The sequence below is a fragment of the Heterodontus francisci genome, chromosome 6 (genome assembly GCF_036365525.1).
Source record: "Heterodontus francisci isolate sHetFra1 chromosome 6, sHetFra1.hap1, whole genome shotgun sequence".
Lineage (NCBI taxonomy): Eukaryota > Metazoa > Chordata > Chondrichthyes > Heterodontiformes > Heterodontidae > Heterodontus > Heterodontus francisci.
Genome location: NC_090376.1, coordinates 30470203 through 30491783, shown reverse-complemented (window position 1 = coordinate 30491783; position 21581 = coordinate 30470203). Strand labels below are relative to the sequence as shown.

Below are 21581 nucleotides of genomic sequence, written 5' to 3'. Positions count from 1 at the left end.
TTGTATTTGCATAATGAAACACCCATTCTAATTATATGCAGTCATCGTATATCCATACCCACTTTGTTTATTGTACCTAAATCATTCAGTACCTGTATTATGTGCATATGCCAATGCACATGCATGCATGCATACATACATCATTTGTGTGTACATCAGTAATTTGCATATGACTTTTCATTATTCTCCAAGATTTCTCCCTATCCTGAAGGCACTGACTCAGGCTGGAAAACAGACATCAGCCACCCTCTGGCACCTCTTCCAAGTGGCTGTTTTTATACACAAATCCAGACAAGTGCTCAATGAGGAGCGTCATAGTCAAGTCCAATCCTGTTTTCACCAGTGTTAACATATGCACATTTTCCAACAAGACTCACTGGATAATAAATCGGGTGTGGATTTCCCACCTCCCTAGCCTGGGAGCACTGAAATCAATTGAAGAATCCCAGTTGAGATCAGCTCAGCATGCACTCGGGATTGAACCTGGGACCTTCCTGCTCCACTTGGTTCAGTTCCACACTGGACAATGAACTCAACAATTGAGCAATCAATCAGAGAAGCTCAATATTCTGTGTATATTCATGCTACAGAAATCCTTATGTTAATAATTGTGATGGTCAATAGTGACCTGTTAGCAATATTACAACCAGATATAAATATGCAAAGTAAATCTAACCATTTTAAATTAGGAAAAATAAAAACTACAGAATCATATTTTCTAATATCAAAATATAGCAATTTATTCAAGACATTGAATATGATTTGATGATTTGTTTTCTTTAATGAGCACGAGCTACATCACACATTCTGGATTAGAAGAAACATAAAAGGTCACGTGATCTCCTCTGACCTAAACTCCTGAGAGGCTGCAAGGAGAAGGAACAAAGTCTGGCTGACAGTCTGACACAGACAATAAAAGCAACAAAAGCCAGAACACAGATTTTAAACAAATGAACTCTCTGCGTATGACAAGGAACATATTCAAAAAACCCAGAGAACAAAACAAAGCAGACCCTTACATTAGACAAAGTGCACCTCACCTGGCTCTAAACAGCTTTGTTAACAAATACTTTTTAAAAAAAGGACCTAAAGCATGGCATGAGATTAAAGAATTTAAGCTCTTGTACAGTGTTAAGATGTCTCATTTCTCGCATTTCTTTAAAACGAAGTGTCTGCTAGGTTTGTGGTTTGCCGTTCTGGCTTTTAAGGTCTGGTGTGTGATTAAAGGTAAAAATTACAAATATTTCTTTTGTTTTTTTTTCAAAAATACACTGGGGACCTTCCCGTGAGTCTTCTTTCCCTGTATGAAGCTGGTGACAAGTTCACCTTCTCAAATGTAAAGCACTTTTTATATGCAGTTCTCTGAAGAAGTGCCTTTTCAAAAGATCACGACCTGAAGCACAGTAATGTAAGCAAGTCTATCAGCAGTTCAGAAAAGCTTAAGTTTTAAAACCCCACAGATTCCTCCCTGCAGCTTCTAGAAACAAAATCATTCACATCCAACCCTGGTAAAAGCTTCTTTTAGGAACCTACATAATACTCCAGCGTCCCTAAAACATTTTCTTGAAACAAAACAAAAATCCAGAAAATATAAAGTGTTGCTATTACAAAGTTGCAGATTATTTTGCTGTGACTGCACACAATGTTATTCTTCATTTTCAGCAGCACTGTAGTGTCCAAACCAGAATGAGGAAAGTACATGAAGGAAGGAAAATCTACATTATTTCCTTTTTTGTTGGTCTTTTTGTGTTTTTTTTCCCCACATTTGTTATTTTTTGGTACATCACAGCATCTGCAGTTTGGCACAATGCTCTCAGTCATGAACATAAATTGCCATCTTCTGTCCTGTTGAAAACCCCAAAACATTGACCGACGCAGTTTCCTTGCGTGACATTCCAACGCTGAAGAGTTCAACTGGTGAAAATGCCAGCGCCTGATTGGGATTCCATTTGGGGGCCTGGGGTGGGGTTTGCAGACAATAAAATCATATTTTTTGGAACGGGGGGAAAATTAGAATTAATTGGACAGGGAGAGCTGGTTTTAACCATTTCACTTTAAAAGTCAGGTTCTTGTAGTTCTGGAGCTGACACACGGTGAAGGGGCGTGTTTGCCACCCACACATTCACTGCCGGTCTAATCTTACATCCTGTTATCCTGCTATTCTGCTATTTCCGTAGATCAAGCACACAAACCTAGGGAAAAAAACAAAAATAATCAACAATTGTTGATAACAATTCTTAGGAGAAAAAGAGAACATTTGTTTTTAAAAGATGTAAAGAAAAATCAGAACGCTGGAAATCTGAAATACATACAGAAAATGGAAACACAGGGGGCTTAATATTTGAAAGGGTTTGGGGCAAACTCTGATGTAGAATCATGGCTGCAGTGTTAACCTTTCTCTTTCAGAAGCTGAATGACGTATAAACACTTCTTGTTTTAATTCCATGGTGTAGTTTGCTTGGTTTGATGCACAGTTTATTATTTTTATTTATTGCATTAAATATGTCACGACCTATAGGAGTGTAGTTCTGGAAATTTAGGGTGGTGGCTTTTAGATCAAAATTGAAGCAAAGACGAGAAAGAATGCAGGGATATAAACCATCTTACAGTGGGTAATGCTTTTAATGAATATAATTTAAAAAACTGATGACAGGTCACGGACCTAAAACATTAACCCTGTTTCTCTCTCTGCAGATGCTGCCAGATCTGCTGAGTATTTCCAGCACACTGTTTTTATTTACGATAAAAAATAAATTACTTATATTGAACTTGGTGCAAATTTCCTTGGGGTTTCTCCTGCTCTGCTGCTGCAAATTTGGTGGAAGTACAGCAGAAACTCTGTCTGATGAAGTGCCTTCATCGGTCGGGGCATAGAGTATAAAAATTGGCAAGTCATGCTGCAGCTGTACAGAACTTTAGTTAGGCCGCACTTAGAATATTGCGTGCAATTCTGATCGCCACACTACCAGAAGGACGTGGAGGCTTTGGAGAGGGTGCAGAAGAGGTTTACCAGGATGTTGCCTGGTCTGGAGGGCATTAGCTATGAGGAGAGGTTGGATCAACTCAGATTGTTTTCACTGGAACGACGGAGGTGGAGGGGTGACATGATAGAGATTTACAAAGTTATGAGCAGCATGGTCAGAGTGGATAGTCAGAAACTTTTTCCGAGGGTGGAACGGTCAGTTACTACGGGACATAGGTTTAAGGTGAGAGGGGCAAAGTTTAGAGGGGATGTGCGAGGCAAATTCTTTACAAAGAGGGTGGTGAGTGCCTGAAACTTGCTGCCGGGGGAGATGGTGGAAGCAGGTACGATAATGACGTTTAAGAGGCATCTTGACAAATACAAGAATAGGATGGGAATAGAGGGATACGGTCCCCAGAAATGCAGAAGGTTTTAGTATAGGCAGGCATCAAGATCGGTGCAAGCTTGGAGGGCCGAATGGCCTGTTCCTGTGCTGTACTGTTCTTTGTACTCGTGTAAATGGCATTTCTGGTGAAGCACGAGAAGGAAGCCCTGGGTATAATAGGGTATAGCATCTCTTTCACTGTGGGGCATGGGATCAAATCATATTCATGAAAGTCTCCTTTCTCACTGTCAGATTTAATGGGCTGTATTTTCACATTTGGAAGTGGTGGGGGGAGGGGTGGTTGGGAAAAATCGGGATGACGTCACATTGGTACGGTTCTCTGACGTCTTCTTGCCTTGGGGGGAATTTTCTGGGGTGGGATGGGAACAAAGTCGGCAGTCCATCCCATGGAGGCAGGCAGCCAATTAGAACAATTAAGACCCTACTTAGGGGCTATTTTACGAAGGTGATGGCATCTTCCTGCTGTTGGAGCAGTTCCCTGCCGAGTGTGGAGCCCACCAGCTGCTTGGAGGCGGCCTCTTGCCATGAGGTCGGTGGGCCACCACAGGCTACATTAAATGGCTGCATCAGGGGGCCACAAGGCTCACTGGTCCAGGAACTGCCACAGGCATTCTTCCACAGGAGTTATCCCTCCACCCTGCGGCCCCTGGTAGTCCTATTCCTCCTTTTATTTCAGCTGAAGGAGGCCTTTGTGAGCACCTCCATTTTGAGATGCCCCCTAGGTCTTTGTCTTTTCCAGCAGCTCCCACCTCTCTCGGTGGGGCAGCCAGATGGACATTGCTGTGGACCCTCTGATTGGGCCTCCCGTTTCCTTGGTCCACCTGTTGTCCTTAATTGCTTGACAGGACTCACAGAGGTGGCCTCTTAATTGGTCGGCTCTGGAAAGATCACAACTGGCGTCCTACCACGGCCACTTCCGGGTCCCTGGCCCGCAATTGAGGCCGACATCGGGATCGTAATGCACCTGGCATAAGACAGCCCAATGATTCTGCACGAAATGAAATGAGTCTGGATAATCTGAATTTGGTTCCGATTAAGAATGGATCAAAAGCCCACCAAATAGTCAGTCTCAGGCAGCCCGTAAGACTTGCCCCTGTGGAAAACAGAATAATTGCAAATAGGTGGAAAGGGATGCTTGCCTGCGCTCAGGTTTAAGACAACCCTGCCACCTGCCTGTGCTATCTTGACCTGATGGTGGTGTATATTGTTCAAAACAAAAAGGTGTTTAATTCCACAATTACGAACATCCCCCACCCTAATGAACATAAAAATACTTAAAACTAAGCAGCATAATTTTCTGCTCGACGAACAAAATTCATTTCATGTATCAGAGCTTTTCATGCTTTGCAAATACTTTCACTCAAATTACTGCATGCCATCCTATTAAGGTTTTAAAAATATAAAAATCCAATAATAGCCATTCCTTTTTCAGTGCTGGCTTATTAGAGAATTTTGGCTTACTAGACCTCAGATTCCTCTCTGGTAACTGCAATAGCAATTAAGTATAATCAAAAATACTGGATGTGCCCTTTCAGTATCTATTTAATATAGAATAAAACATGCTTAATAAAACAAAATAAAGCATTACAATTTGTCAATATTGACAGTTTCAGTAGAAGTGGCAAATTAAGTTCCGCTTGATCTTTTAACATTGAACAGACAATAAGACTAAAATATTGCAGATGCTGGAAATCTGAAATAAAAACAAGAAATGCTGGAAATACTCAGCAGGTCTGGCAACATCAGTGGAGAGAGAAGCAGAGTTAACGTTTCAGGTCAGTGACCCTTCTTCAGACAATAAGACTAAGCTTGTTGAAAGCCACGGATGCATTTTTTATTTTTAGAAACATGATTGCATCTGTGGCAGTAGTTCTTCCCTGCTATTAGAGGTTATAAGAGACACTTCCACAACTGCAATATGATCAAAGGATCAGATGTACTCAAAGTCACACAATACAAGAAGCTACTTTAATCAGTGTCATTAAAACCTTGAAATGTTGCTTCCATCCTCAGAAAGCTAACTGTTAGGTAGATTTTTAAAAATATAATACTGTACTGTTTTTACAAACATGGCCATCATTGTTTTTACTGGGCTGGATGCTCTTTAGTGTATTGAATTATTGGTAGTGTGCTCCGTCGGCTGAAATGAGAGTTATGGCAATGTAAGAAGGTATTTCTTTTCCGAAGTAGCAGCTTACAGGGATTCTCAGTCCATTTATTTAAAGTGGCCTTGTACGATTAAAGTAGACATCATATTCAGTTGGTCTCGAGATCAAAACCAAGGTCTAAATGGTCATACAAGCATTATGTAATAGATGATGTGTAAGTTTGTTACACAGCTTGTACAGTACCACAGATTATTTGATAATCCACTGATGCCTTTACTGGGTAAGAGCAGCACAAGGCTATGTTTTAAGATGTGACAGTAAAGCACAGTTTGAATGCAAGCACCTGAACTCTTGTTACAGCTTTCTAAAAGACTCTGGCCATTTATGATTGCACAGTGTAACAAGTGCAAACATGTCTTTAGTTCTAATAAACGAGGCACTCAAGCTCCAGTTTTTACTGTCTCAAGGAGACAAATCAAATCCCCGGGGGAAGTTTCCGCCAATCTTCCCCGGCTGGTTTAATTTATTTCCATTATTTCCCAGTGTATGTCCATCTTAGTCATAGGTCTCTACAATCTTTCTCAACTTTGATTATTCTGAAATCTTAAACTTGAACTACTGTTCCCTTCACTTTCAGACTCCTTGTAATTAATGTTCAAATTTTTCTCCAACTCAAGTGTTCTAATGCCTGACTCATCCACTAACATAAAATAAATTAGCTAGAGCCTTGATTTCTATGACAGCTCTGTCTCTCCCCACTAATCTAGAGCAGAACACCCAGTTGACATGGTAAATGTAATGAAACAAAAATTCCTCCACAATTTAAGTTTGAGCAATCCAACTTCTAGAAAACTGTCCTGAATACACTCTAAAATCCACTGCCTTTACTACTTAAGCTATATTGCTTCTTGCAGTGGATGTAATAAAAATTTTGTGTTACAACCATATTGTTTTGCAGCATGCATCCCTGATCTGTGTATCTATATATCCACCCACTACAGACTTCAGGTGGTGTGTTGGAAACTGCTACGTGAGTCTTGCATCCTTTGCTCTTCTTTACCTTAGTGTTTCCACAGCCCAATCACCCTTACTGAAATCCCTTTTTTTCTACAGTGGTAATTGCGTCTTTTAACTACATTGCTAGGCCCCCCTCCATTCCCAATTACCCAGACTTTTCTAAAGATCCTATTACATTGTAGCCAAATTTCTATAATATACTTGTTTCATTTCCTATGCTACATGCGTTAATGTATGCAACTCTTATCTAAGAAACTGTCCCCATCCTGCCTACATTTCCTGCTGGTCTTACTCGCTCACTTTTTTAGATTTAGATTTAGAGATACAGCACTGAAACAGGCCCTTCGGCCCACCGAGTCTGTGCCGACCATTAACCACCCATTTATACTAATCCTACACTAATCCCATATTCCTACCACATCCTCACCTGTCCCTATATTCCCCTACCACCTACCTATACTAGGGGCAATTTTTATAATGGCCAATTTACCTATCAACCTGCAAGTCTTTTGGCTGTGGGAGGAAACCGGAGCACCCGGAGTAAACCCACGCAGACACAGGGAGAACTTGCAAACTCCACACAGGCAGTACCCAGAATTGAACCCGGGTCGCTGGAGCTGTGAGGCTGCAGTGCTAACCACTGCGCCGCCCTGTTTTGACTGACAAGTGTGGATTTTCTCCTCATAGGAGATCAAGAGGTACTGATTCAGCCATTAAATAGTGATAACTGGAGATTGTGAACAATGAGTGTATGATATTAAGGAGGTAGATGAATGTGGAGCAGAATCATCAGCAAAAAAATGGATAGAGTTGAGAGCAGGGTATGGATATTAAGAAAGAAAGAGAATTGGACAGAGATGATGGCTCTGGAGAGCTGCTGAGTCAAAGGGTGTGGATTTCAGTGGAGATAGAGCAACTTAAGAAGAAACTAGGAAGCCAGTAGATCAATTTGGAGAGATGCCATATGATGGTAACTTGTTTGGATGGACAAAGTGTCAGCTTTGGAACTGTCAAAGGCAAAGCACTAAAGTATTAAAGAATTCATTCCGATTACTACTTTTAATACAGTGCCTTTTTTTCATTATTCTCATTATATAATGTAATAATTAAACAGGAATGACCCAAAATTGATTGATGCACTTAGGCATAGGACAGACCAGCCTTACTGAGACTACTGCAGGCCACTCATAAAAATGGCAAGTTTTAATGGTTTTAAAGATGAGTTTTGTTGGGTCAGGAGAAGCATGAAAAATCTTCCCACCTGTTGCCTGTCCTTCCATGCCCACCCTCCTCTGATCAGTTCCTCCATTCCCTTTAAGCACCAACTTCTGGCTTGGCGCTGTGGATGAGCTGCTTGCTTTCCCATCCCCTCCTGTCAGCCCTGTTTCAGCACTTGCAGCTTGCCAATCAGATGCAACTGAGGTTCGACCAGCAAAATGACTCAGGCCTCTTGCCAACGACATTGGGCGGCAGGGTAGCCACCAACCAATGATAAAGAAAATCCTCCTTCTAGTCTTCAAGGCTCGAGTTTTGAATAAAGATTGGAGAAGCCTGGGTTGTTTAACCTTGAAAGGAGGTGTCAGAGAGGTGATCTTATAGACATAGTCAAGACTGTAAACATGGGACAGGTAAATCCAGATGTCTTTTTAAAATTAAACTGTAACACAGCACAAGAAGCAGTCCCAGGATTAAACTAACAACAAATATTTAAAAATTTAGGTCGGATATGAGGAACTCTCTCTTCAAACAAAAAGAGACCAACACATGGGGGATGGACTCCTGGATAGAGTAAAGTGAAAAGGCTGGAATAATTTAAAGACAATTTAGATGCTGAACTGTGGGGTTTGGTGGGGGCAGTGGGGTTGGGGTAGAATTTGCTTTTTTCCCAAATTTAAAAATTAAAAAAAATGTATTTTCTGTGCAATTCTGACACAGAAACAGACAGTGCAGCCTCGGAATGAAAAGAAGTCCTAATCTGATGTGCCTGACCTGTTCCTATATCCCTTTATCCACCTTTGTTTGAACCCCATATTTATTCTTAAAACTTAACAGTCTCTGCTTCAATAAATAAATGTCTGGATGGACGAACTCAAAAGAGTTTAACGACCTTCCACATCCATGATCATTTTATGATTGTGTTTTTCTTGAATATCTTTTAAAATTTACCCTTCTTTAATGAGGCCATACGTTGTTGGAGGGGCCTCACACACAGTCAGCACACACTGGAACAGCACAGGTGACTCTTCTGGCCAGAACTGAAGCTGAACAGTACAAATACTTACCGAACCATCTGATGCACTTGCTCCCACTTTGTCCCCTGATGCATTCCAGCAGACTTCAAAAATTCCCCCAGTCCCTCTGTAGCTGTGCACTAGAGCTCCCGTCTATGAAAGCAAGTACATTAATTTGCTGGAGTATGGAGAAAACATTTCAGTCTGCATATTTTTGAAATTGACATATTTTGATTGCTGACATTTTTAAATGTCAATGATAGCCTCACAAATGTCACATTAAACTCAACTGTGATCCTGACCATAGTTTTGCCAATACTCCACTTTCCTTTTGACTAGAGCCACAGTTGCCTTCATCAACAAGTGTTTGGCAATTGTTTTTTGACTTTTTTATCACAATGAATTTATTTAAAAGTGATGTCATACTTTCCATCATAATACATGGCATGTCTGTATATCAGCAATAGACACATGGAGAAAGTCTTTGCAACAACATGGCCAACAAGTAAAATAAAAGCAAAATACTGTGGATGCTGGAAATCTGAAATAAAAACAAGAAATGCTGGAAATACTCAGCAGGTCTGGCAGCATCTGTGGAAAGAGAAGCAGAGTTAATGTTTTGGATCAGTGACCCGACGTGAGTTCCGAAGAAGGGTCACTGACCCAAAACATTAACTCTGCTTCCCTTTCCACAGATGCTGCCAGACCTGCTGAGTATTTCCAGCATTTCTTGTTTTTATTATGGCCAACAAGTAGCTTTATAAAAAAAAAACAAAGCTGTTATTCTAAAACAATTTAATGATTTCTCAAATTTAACTGTGGTCATTGCCACTTATGTTACTGTCTCTCTTACCTGAGTGTTCCATATGTGAACACATTTGTCAAAAGATCCACTGGCTAGATATTTTCCATCTGGACTGAAAGCTACACTATAGACAGGTTCTTGGTGCATGGTTAAGGTGTGAAGGCAAACTCCTCTTTCCACATCCCATAGGCGAACAGTAGAATCAAATGAAGCACTGAAAACAAAAGGTAAAAGCAATCTTGATTAGTTGGCAAAATATCTGATTACCACAGATGTCTTCAAGCCATCAAGTCTGTCACTGTGAAAAGAAAATGTGCCATTGATGTACACAGGCAGGTAAATTTCCATTTTATTGATGGCTCGTCCAACTGTGTTCATTGCCAAAGATCTAGAGGAGTCTTCGACCTGAGCTATAGAAAGGAAAAGTAAGCTACGGCTCCCTCCCACTTCTGATCACTGTGTAGTGATCTGAGTGAAAAGTGCATGCATGGATATCTGATGAGAATAAGATTGAGCTTAGCTGATATGATTGCATATCCTGACTCACACATGCAGTATAGCCAACTGGGTGAAGCACCAGAGGGTCACTGGCTCACTTGGAATTGTACTGAGTAAAATGTTTGTGCCTCCAGAAGAAAGTTGAAAAACAAAAGCCTGGAAAAGGAAATTATTTGAGTCGTTGAATAAATGGCTTTAGATAATGGCTTGGTAATTTAAAAAAAAAAATCTGTGGCAGCTGATTAGGACTTTCACAGGATGTACTTTGGGTAAGCTTTCAACAGACACTCAGCAGTAGGTTAGCACACTGTCACTTCGCTATAGATCTGGGCTCACATCCAGCCCAAATTTCTGTTTGAAATGTGCTTTGTTGCCATCAATCCAGTCCTTATTGGGCAAAGAACTACTTCAGAAATGCCCATAATTGATTGAGAAAAGATTTTAAGACTTTAAATTAAACACTGTTCTTGTTCAGTCTTTGTGCTAATTTGCTCTTTTAATTTTACTGTCTTTGTTTTAAAATAATATATCCTATTCTTTTTCTTTTGGGCCTCCTTATCTCGAGAGACAATGGATACGCGCCTGGAGGTGGTCAGTGGTTTGTGAAGCAGCGCCTGGAGTGGCTATAAAGGCCAATTCTAGAGTGACAGGCTCTTCCACAGGTGCTGCAGGGAAATTTGTTTGTCAGGGCTGTTGCACAGTTGGCTCTCCCCTTGTGCCTCTGTCTTTTTTCCTGCCAACTACTAAGTCTCTTCGACTCGCCACATTTTAGCCCCGTCTTTATGGCTGCCCGCCAGCTCTGGCGAACGCTGGCAACTGACTCCCACGACTTGTGATCAATGTCACAGGATTTCATGTCGCGTTTGCAGACGTCTTTATAGCGGAGACATGGACGGCCGGTGGGTCTGATACCAGTGGCGAGCTCGCTGTACAATGTGTCTTTGGGGATCCTGCCATCTTCCATGCGGCTCACATGGCCTAGCCATCTCAAGCGCCGCTGACTCAGTAGTGTGTACAAGCTGGGGATGTTGGCCGCCTCGAGGGCTTCTGTGTTGGAGATACGGTCCTGCCACCTGATGCCAAGTATTCTCTGGAGGCAGCGAAGATGGAATGAATTGAGACGTCGCTCTTGGCTGACATACGTTGTCCAGGCCTCGCTGCCGTAGAGCAAGGTACTGAGGACACAGGCCTGATACACTCGGACTTTTGTGTTCCGTGTCAGTGCGCCATTTTCCCACACTCTCTTGGCCAGTCTGGACATAGCAGTGGAAGCCTTTCCTATGCGCTTGTTGATTTCTGCATCTAGAGACAGGTTACTGGTGATAGTTGAGCCTAGGTAGGTGAACTCTTGAACCACTTCCAGAGCGTGGTCGCCAATATTGATGGATGGAGCATTTCTGACATCCTGCCCCATGATATTTGTTTTCTTGAGGCTGATGGTTAGGCCAAATTCATTGCAGGCAGCCACAAACCTGTCGATGAGACTCTGCAGGCACTCTTCAGTGTGAGATGTTAAAGCAGCATCGTCAGCAAAGAGGAGTTCCCTGATGAGGACTTTCCGTACTTTGGACTTCGCTCTTAGACGGGCAAAGTTGAACAACCTGCCCCCTGATCTTGTGTGGAGGAAAATTCCTTCTTCAGAGGACTTGAACGCATGTGAAAGCAGCAGGGAGAAGAAAATCCCAAAAAGTGTGGGTGCGAGAACACAGCCCTGTTTCACGCCACTCAGGATAGGAAAGGGCTCTGATGAGGAGCCACCATGTTGAATTGTGCCTTTCATATTGTCATGGAATGAGGTGATGATACTTAGTAGCTTTGGTGGGCATCCAATCTTTTCTAGTAGTCTGAAGAGACCACGTCTGCTGACGAGGTCAAAGGCTTTGGTGAGATCAATGAAAGCAATGTAGAGGGGCATCTGTTGTTCACGGCATTTCTCCTGTATCTGACGAAGGGAGAACAGCATGTCAACGGTCGATCTCTCTGCACGAAAGCCACACTGTGCCTCAGGGTAGACGCGCTCGGCCAGCTTCTGGAGCCTGTTCAGAGCGACTCGAGCAAAGACTTTCCCCACTATGCTGAGCAGGGAGATTCCATGGTAGTTGTTGCAGTCACCGCGGTCACCTTTGTTTTTATAGAGGGTGATGATATTGGCATCGCGCATGTCCTGGGGTACTGCTCCCTCGTCCCAGCACAGGCAAAGCAGTTCATGTAGTGCTGAGAGTATAGCAGGCTTGGCACTCTTGATTATTTCAGGGGTAATGCTGTCCTTGCCAGGGGCTTTTCCACTGGCTAGAGAATCAATGGCATCACTGAGTTCTGATTTGGTTGGCTGTATGTCCAGCTCATCCATGACTGGTAGAGGCTGGGCTGCATTGAGGGCAGTCTCAGTGACAGCATTCTCCCTGGAGTACAGTTCTAGGTAGTGCTCAACCCAGCGGTCCATTTGTTTATGTTGGTCAGTGATTATGTCCCCTGATTTAGATTTGAGGGGGGCGATCTTCTTGATGGTTGGCCCAAGAGCTCTCTTCATGCCATCATACATTCCTCTGATGTTTCCGGTGTCTGAGGCCAGCTGAATATGACTGCATAGGTGTTGCCAATAGTCATTTGCGCAGCGCCTGGCTGTTCTTTGTGCAGTGCTTCTGGCTGCTTTAAGTGCTGCGGATGTTAAATCGCTGGGGGCTTTCTTGTAGTTCAAAAGTGCAATGCGCTTAGCGGCTATGACAGGTTCCAGCTCTTCATTATGAGATTGAAACCAGTCTGCATTTCTCTTCGCACTTTTGCCGTAGGTGGTCAAAGCTGACTCATAGATGGCATCTCTGATGTGGGCCCACTTGGTCTCAGCATCCCCTGTGGGAGTGTTTTGAAGGGCTGTTACAAGTGAATTTAGAAATTTTTGTAACAGCTGTGGGTGAGAAATTCTGCTAGTGTTGATGCGCGGGTGGCCCTTCTGCTTGGAATGATGCAGCTTCTTTGGTCTGAGTCTAACCTTGCTGCACACCAGGGAGTGGTCGGTGTCGCAGTCTGCACTGTGGAAGCTGCGTGTGATTTGAACACTGTTTAAGGCGGCTCGCCTTGTGACAATGAGGTCTAGCTGGTGCCAACGACGCGATCTTGGGTGCCTCCATGAAACCTGGTGACAGGGTTTAGTGTGAAAGAACGAGTTGGTGATGTAGAGGTTATGATAGGTACACAACTCAAGCAGTCTCTGCCCGTTCTCATTCATCCTTCCAACGCCATAGCACCCAAGGCAGGAGGGCCATGAGTCATGGTCGGCCCCAACCCTGGCATTAAAGTCCCCCAGCAGGAATAGGTGTTCGGTGTTGGGGATGCTGCTAATGATGTTATGGAGTTGCTCGTAGAGCTGGTCTTTAGCTTCAGGAGGGGAGCAGAGTGTTGGAGCATAGATGCTGAGTAGGTGTACTGGACCAGAGGTGGTGAGCAGTCGGATGGACAGTATGCGTTCCGAGCCATTTGAGGGAGGCTCTATCATGCTGAGCAAGGAGTTTCTGATGGCGAAGCCCACTCCATGCTGTCTTGGTTCTTCAGGATCCCTGCCCTGCCAGAAGGTGTAGTCTTGCTCTGCTAGAGATCCACTCGCAGGGAGGCGTGTCTCCTGAAGTGCTGCAATGTCTTCATTGAGTCTACTGAGCTCGTTGTTAATGATGGCGGTCTTCCGAGAATCGTTGATTTGTGTAAGGTCTTCCGACAGGCCAGGACACATAGTTCTGACGTTCCAGCTTGCAAAGCGAAGGGCTGGTACCTTCTTTCCTTTTTTCGTGTTGTTTGGTGCGGTGTATCAGTCCACCTTTCGGGCAATGACCCTGAGCTCCAAGCACCCATTGAAGCAGGTAGACTGTGGCGGGACAGAACCTTATTGACCGGGGGCTGCCCGGTTTGAGGCGGGCGGTAGCTGTCCAGTGAGGTGCAATGACCTCTCCCACCGACAAAGGCAACCCGTGGCGCCCAGTTTCTACGCCAATTTATCTGGACTTATAACCTGTAACTGCTGCCTTCCATGTTGTTTTAGTCGCTGTGAGGCAACTATGGAGTGACCTCTCCATGGCGCATGCCTGGGCAAATTTATGGAGGTTGAGAGTTGCCCAGTCGTCAAAACCCCCCTCTCGGCCTTTCTGGTGGGGTCCAAAGGAGTGCAGAGCACGACGTTTGGCACCGGTATGGCTGCAGGAACTGCCGGAAACATGCCAAAGGTGACACATGACCGCCTACGGGGTTCCGCTCCGGATTATCTGTTAGGGTTTACTCCCTTAGCCTTGGTCTCTCCCGAGACGCCCACAAGGCAGTGGGGTTGTTAGGGCCCCTACACAGGTGTAGGATGGTGCCTGTGGGAGGAGGGGATGCGAGGGGGAGGGGTGGAGGGGGGGGGGGTGCGAGGGGGAGCTGGGAAGTAACTGCTTATATACCCATTATAATTTTACACTTTACTATTTTTCATGCCAGTCAGATCCCACTGTCAATTCTGGAGATGGGACCCACTGAGTTCAAATGTAGTCTTTGGCCTGAAACTGTCTCTAAAGGTGTGTTTTGCCGCCAATCAAGGCCCAAGACACTAAAGACCAAGGAGTCGCATCATAGATATGACCAGGTCAATTGCAATTTTTGAAATTCTAAAACAAGAGCACCAATGCTTAATGGAAGCAATTTTCACCTTCACCACTTGGGTGGTAAACTGCCACAGCAGTTCACCCAAACATTGTAGAACTTGCCAATTTTCATTTCCATTTGACTTCAATGGAGGTGAAGGTGAAAATTAGCCCCAATAAGTTATCTTCTCTATGACCCTGCAACATTACCGCAAAGCTATGACAGAACTCACCATATACACTCCAAAGCTTAAAAATGAGATGTGGATGCACAATACAACATAATACACATTATTTATAAATGGAACAATTACTTTGGGAGTGTTACGGTAATGACTGGGATAACAACTGTTTAATATTTAATGTGCGAATCTGTTATTTACATCTTGTTCAGTAGCCTTTGTATCTCTTTTCTGGAAGTCACTAATTCAATGATATATATTTTCATAATAGTTGCTGAAAAAGGAACCTGCACCTAGGGCTTGCTGAACTAGTCCTTGCTGGTGTGCAGCTGCCTTTTATTTACCCAACACTTGTATCACAGCTATCTCGGTGTGGAGTTTTATTCTGTCTTGGGACAAAAGGATAGCTTACAAATTCTGTGCTGCCAATGAGTTGCCAGAAGTACAGCAAGACAGAAGTTACACTTGCTGCTTCGTTCTCATGGTGACCATACCAAATTCTGGGACCGGGTCGTTTCAATAATAAGGATGTGTTCGCAAACTTACAACGGCACAAGGTTTGAGAAATTCAGAGCGCATCTTGCCATTCATTCTAAGAAGAGAATCAAGATAAGGTGCCAATTATTCTTTCATGTATGGCTATTGTTGCAATGGTAACTGATCCACCTGGATTTAATTGGCAATTTCCTTTTGAACTCTGATCTCCAGTTTAAGTCCACAATGGAAGCTATGTCTGCTCTCAGTCACCATAGGTATCACTGGGCCTCGCACAGGTGCATCTGGCAGGATCGCTAAGGCAACTGCCTTTCTGTCAATTGGATGGAAATTCAGCAGATCTGCGTTCTGCTCTGTTTTACAAACGATTGTTAGATTTACATTGAATTGTTCAATTTAGTTTCTCTCCTGAAGTGTTTTCTCACAAGTCAAATGAGTGGTTCCAGTTGAAGGTTGTGTCTGCTGGTGCTGCAGTTGCAAGGTGGCAACTCTTCCAGTCAGCCTGAAACTACTGTGGCTCAATGTCCTGTTATTGCTCGAGGGGTATGAGTGTAGGCGGGAAAAATAATTCTTCATGACCTTGCACATAAGGTATAATAAAGTACAGATTAGTCATCTGTGCCATAAGTGCAATGGTTCTACTGAACATTTGCTTTTCTAATTTTTCTTCTACGACATGCATACAATATATGGATTAAAAAAATTAATCCTACCTGGCTAACATGATGTAAGAATTTGGGTTGTTGGTGCCTGGACCAGTAGGACTCCATTTTATAGTGTAGATTTCCTTATTGTGGGCCTGTAAATCATGTACGCATGTGTCCTGCTTCATATTCCATATCTGTAGAAACAAAGAATATTGTGATCTGCAGTGACTATTAATTTGTTAGAAATGCCATGTATCATCTGTATGGAAAATACATTTAAGATAAATTCTAAGGTCGACATGTAAGATAAGTTTTGTCCTATATTATTCTTAGGCTCGTTAATGCATTATCAAAATTGAACTGAAGGAGGAATGTTAAATTATATGGTTACCACTGTTATTCCATTATTTGTTTTGCAATTGTATATTACCAAACAAGATGGTGTGATTCATTCTGCCAAGTAAGTCATCTTGAGGTTCACTATTTCACACTATAACATGATGACTGCACTGTAGTCATTGGTAAAATGACTGCCATAGTACCACTTTGAAGCAAAGTAGTTGGAATGTGTAATCGTATTAGGGATTACTGTTCACTTGTCAAGTATTCTGAACATGTATAATTTGCTAATAACTATTGAATAAAAGGCCATTGTACTGCACTACACAGATGGAATGATTATCCACTAATAGGCTTGCCACATAGCTGAACAGTATCACCTTATCCACAGAACTATTGCAAGCCTGCAACAGAGCAATGGCTGGAATTTGTGGTAATAGTGAACTAGTTGCCCTTTGAGATCTTTGAATAAGCGATCCAGTATTATCTTCTCAGTGCACAATAAAGTGTGTAGAATCCATGCTGAATCTGAGCAGCCCACTGTTGATATATATCTACATAAAAATAAACTCCTAAGGCCTACATGCCATTCTAGAAACAACATATTTTGCAGGTTTTTTATGGTGGGTTTAAAATCAGAAAGCAAAGAGTTTGCATCCAGGTATTGCCACTTTAGGCTGTTTTTGTCTGTTGATTTGGCTGTGGGAGTTTCTCACCTCAGTCTCTACTTTTATTCAGGTAGATCTTAAGTTTAAACCTTTACTCAACGAGCAGAAAGTAAGGACACTGCAGCTTTAAACATTGAATAAAGATAAATGATAAAAAACTGAGGTGCAGTTGTGAGGGGTAGAGGGTTTCACAAAAACTGAAGTGATAAATAGCGATATAGCCAAAGTATAAGCATATCTGAGACTCCACATCACTATGATGTAGATCAACTTTTTTCATGCCATGAGTGAAAGTTTTGACAGGAATCCCATCTTCTACTCAGAGACAAAATGTCTTTGCTTATCACTGATGTAGGACAGAGAAAGCATTAAGATCTGTCTCTTATGTATCAGATGAGTAAATTTAAAAGACACAGGATAATGGACTTAAAGAAAACCAGTTCTGATAAAAGGTCACTGAACTGAAACGTTAACTTTGCTTCTTTCTCCACAGATGCTGCCAGACCTGAGTATTTACCGGCACCTTTTGTTTTAATTTCAGATTTCCAGCATCTGCAGTATTTTGCTTTTATTTTATTAAAGAAAACCTTGTCTGTTAGGAATGCATTATTACATGGTTCTTTGGTGAAATGGCTGTAAGCCTTTGGCTTTTTAAGCAAATAATAGCTGATGCAAAGATTTATTACAGCAGCTGACAAGGGATTTGAGCCATAATTAGGTTTCCTACCTTCAGTGTCATGTCATCTGAGCAAGATGCGAGCAGCATGCCAGATGGGTCCCATTTGATTGCATTTACTTCATTCTGAAATGTAAAAGAAGTGCAAATGAGCATTGCTGATATAAACAGTAAACAATCTGTTGTGTCAACATTCTCCTGAAGATGGCACTTTGCTAACATTTCATCTACAAAATCCAGTGGACAGTACATGAACTTTGGCTGCAGCCACACAATCTTTAGGGGATCATTTCTTGCATCTTTAATTTTGTTGTTGGAATCCTATCCCCGTCCTTATTTATGATTTCTTGTGGTTGGATTTTTTCTTTTGATTATTTTTTCCAAGACCGTTTTCCAATTTTTGTTTTTCATTTGCTATGACATTTATATTTTCCCTGTACCATTATCTTTTTTTTATTGAAATCTGTCTTTGGTTAGAACATGTCGTACACAGAATAATATAGTTGGTACATTGTGTTAGTGAAAAAGTGTTATTGAATGGCTAGGGTTGTGAATGATCCTGGAAATCAATTCAAAGGAGTTGTGTTAGTGAGTTCAATACTGTTAACCTTCTTTATTTCATTCTACCTTCCTTCTCATTTGCTTTTAATTTACACCACTCCTGATCCACAAGTTCTAATTATCTATGTTTGCACATCTAAGGTTCAAATCCAGCCACACAAGAAGTGGAGGTCATCAGTTAACAGTTCAGATGAAAAAAGGCTCAAGCAGATAGTTGGGATAAATGGTCAACTAAAACATTGAGCACTCCTCTGGGTCAATCTCATTAGAAACCATGATTTCCCTCACAGGATAGCAGTAACAGTGACACCCTCAATCTACAGCTCAAAGGTTCAATTAACCTGTTTTCTACTAGGTAATTTGCTGCACTGTTAGAGTATAAGAGAGATGCACAAATCCAAGCTGTGAGATTTCAGTCAAGAGTTAGCCACCTAATGGATACATTATCTCATGCCAAAGAAATTGAGGTAAAGATTCTGTTCTGCTTGCTTCTGGTGCATGATGTGAACGCATAGCAGCAATTTGCACACTCCCAGCCTATGATTTTACATTCATTAAAGTTAAGAAAAGGAAATCATAGGTTGGGAGTGCGCAATTTCCTGATATAGGCTCCCTGCACCTACCAGGAGCAGGCGCAGCAGAGTTTTTACCCCATGGTGAAAAGCAGCAAATTATATCCATCACACAGTTAGTAGCGGATAGCCCATCTGTGCTTTACCCATGTTCACTGCCCTGTTACCAACAATGCTGTATGTTTCACCAGCCAATTAACCAAATTATCAGAAATCACCTTGTTGAGACAGTGCCACAGGGAAAACATTGCAAATCAACTGCACTATCACCAGCATCAATGCCCTCAACTTTTATGCTAAAAGACAATTCCTTAATCTTTCACACATACTTCCCCTCACAAAACAATTATTTTCTCTAATACATATAAGCAAATGGTTTTTAACATCTCCTTATTAAATGCTGGAACAGCAATTAAATTTGTACTAGATAAAATATTTAAATGGACAAAGCACAGAAAGGAAATAGCAATTTTTATTCAGAAGATTCAGAAAGTCCTTTGATGATGAAAGTTACTTCCAGCTCATGAAAGGATTTTTGTCTATATTATGTCTGACATTTACTTAGTGTTCTGTCACAAGGATGTATGTTCATATTAACACAAAACTTTTCCAACACACAGAGCAACAAATCGAATCAGAAACATTCCTTCTGACAGAAGCTTCCTATACAGAATTATCCAATGCCAACAAAATACATAACAGAATACTTTTAAGGCTACATAGTTTTGGCATTGCACAAAAATCCCTTTCATGTTCACTCAAACTGGAACTTACTGTATGCCCTTGGAATGTTTTGACTGGACGATCACAGCCAAGCCTGCACACGTGAATGCACATGTCTGTGCTGCAGGATGCAAACGTAGTGTTGTTCTGCCAATCTACATCCAAGGCAGGAGCTGTGAAAATAGCAACTAAATGTAAGCAACAAAGTCTATGCATAGAAGAACCATACTAACATCACAAAACAAGATCAATGCGCTAGATTTCCAAATTGCTAACCAAATGTAGAACTGGTGCTGTAGATCAACCTCCCGTTATAAAAATAACAACTTGTATTTGTTATACCCTTAACATAAGTAAACATCCCCAAGTTGCTAAACAGAACCATGATCAGACAAAAATGGAGGCTGAGTCAAAGAAAATCTTTTTAGGAGGGGTGACCAAGAGCTTGGACAAAGAGGTGGATTTTAAGGAGGATCTTGAAGGAGGAGAGGGAAGTGGAGATACAGGGAGGTTTTGGAAGGAAGTTCCAGAGCTTACAGCCTAGATGCCTAAAGGCACGGCCACCAATAATGGGTGGAATGAAGTGGGGGATGCACAAGAGGGTAAACTCTGAGGAATGCTGAGTTCTCAGAGCATTGTCGAGCTGGAGAAGGCTACAGAGAGATAAGAGGAAAACAAGACTACCAAGAAATTTAAGGCATTAAGGGATGAAAAACCAATGTAGGTCAGCAAGCACATGGCTGATGATAAGCAGGACTTGGTTTGGATAGGATAGGGCCAGTGCAGTTTTGGATCAGCTGAAATTTATGAAGGGTGTAGAATGGCAGACTAGCAGGAGGGGACTGAATAGTTGAGTCTAGAGGCAACAAAGGCATGGATGAGGGTTCCAGCAATAGATGGAATGCAAGAGGGGTGAATTTCCATGTTTCCCTCTGTTATTCTGCCATTACCATTTACATCTCCTCTGGATCCTTCTTCCCCCTTTACTTGCCCCATTACCATCTCCTTTTGTCTTTCACCATCATCCCTTTTGTCATTAAATCACACCCACTCATCACCCACTGCCACTCTACATCCAATCAGAGACATTTCCCTTTGTTTCCCCCCCACCCACCCCCACATTTTTTTCTGGCTCTGGGCTTGCTTAAAACCTAACAAAGCTCATTGACCTGAAGCGTTGGCCCTGATTTTTACGGGAAGGAAGCAGGGCGGCATGGTTGTGTGTGGGGGGCAGCCATGGGATGGGACCTGGAGAATTGGGATTGTGGAGATCTCGCTGAACATGACAGCAAGACACCAACCATTTCTTTATTTTGTTTCCTGCCCAGATAGACAAGTTGGATGGTGGGAAAGCCAGCAGGCGGCCACAGTTGGGGCCATTTGGATGATCTGCGGTAATTGGGATAGATCAGGGCAGAGGGGAGAGCAGATCAGATCATCAATTGGGGGGGGGGGGGGGAAGAGATCACGGGGTAGAAAGGGTGGGGCAGGGGTGGGGGCGTTTCGGCCTCTTGCAGTAGCGACAAAAGGCAACAATTGACAGATGGTTTGTCTGAGAGGGTTTGAGGGAAATCACTCCTGTCCCCCCTGGCTCACAAACAGCGCTATAAAATATACTTATCTGCTTGATCTGTCTGCTCTGTCTCCATTTTGCTGCCAGGTTTCCTGAACACTGGAAAACCAAGCCAGCCAGCATTAAATTTAAATCAGGCTCCCAACTGCAATGTGGGAGTGAGACTTAAATATTAATAGCGAAATGTTCTACCTCAAGAGCAGGACACAGGAACACCCCCGAACTCATCACCATCAAAATGGCAACAGGTGTGTAAAGGGCTGATATGCATTTTGCAATCTAAAATTTTTCAAACATCCCCTAAACCTCTTGTGCCCATCGTGGGGGGTTATTTAATATCAATTACATTAACTCTATTTCTTTCTCCATAGATGCTGCCTGACCTGTTGTTTTTTTTTTCCAGCATTCTCTGTTTTTATTTCCGATTTCCAGCTCCGCTCTGCCTTTCTTCTCTATTGTTATAGTCAATTCTTTCACGAAGTTCTTAAAAGACCTGACATTTCATGTGATCATA

At 42.4% G+C, this 21581-nt stretch overlaps 1 protein-coding gene across 7 annotated transcripts in view; it reads right to left on the bottom strand.

Annotated features, from left to right (window-relative positions):
• Window positions 1–714: 714 nt before the first annotated feature.
• Window positions 715–21581, bottom strand: part of LOC137371215 (F-box-like/WD repeat-containing protein TBL1X) — a 375589-nt gene continuing 354722 nt past the window's right edge. For all 7 annotated transcript variants that reach the window (XM_068033399.1, XM_068033400.1, XM_068033398.1 and 4 more), the window contains 6 exons: window positions 19546–19667; window positions 17690–17764; window positions 16022–16149; window positions 9578–9743; window positions 8776–8877; window positions 715–2192 (listed from right to left, as the gene is read on the bottom strand). In XM_068033399.1, coding sequence (XP_067889500.1) covers window positions 2166–2192; window positions 8776–8877; window positions 9578–9743; window positions 16022–16149; window positions 17690–17764; window positions 19546–19667 — 620 coding nt within the window. In that variant the 3' untranslated portion in view covers window positions 715–2165. The remainder of the gene's footprint in view (window positions 2193–8775; window positions 8878–9577; window positions 9744–16021; window positions 16150–17689; window positions 17765–19545; window positions 19668–21581) is intronic.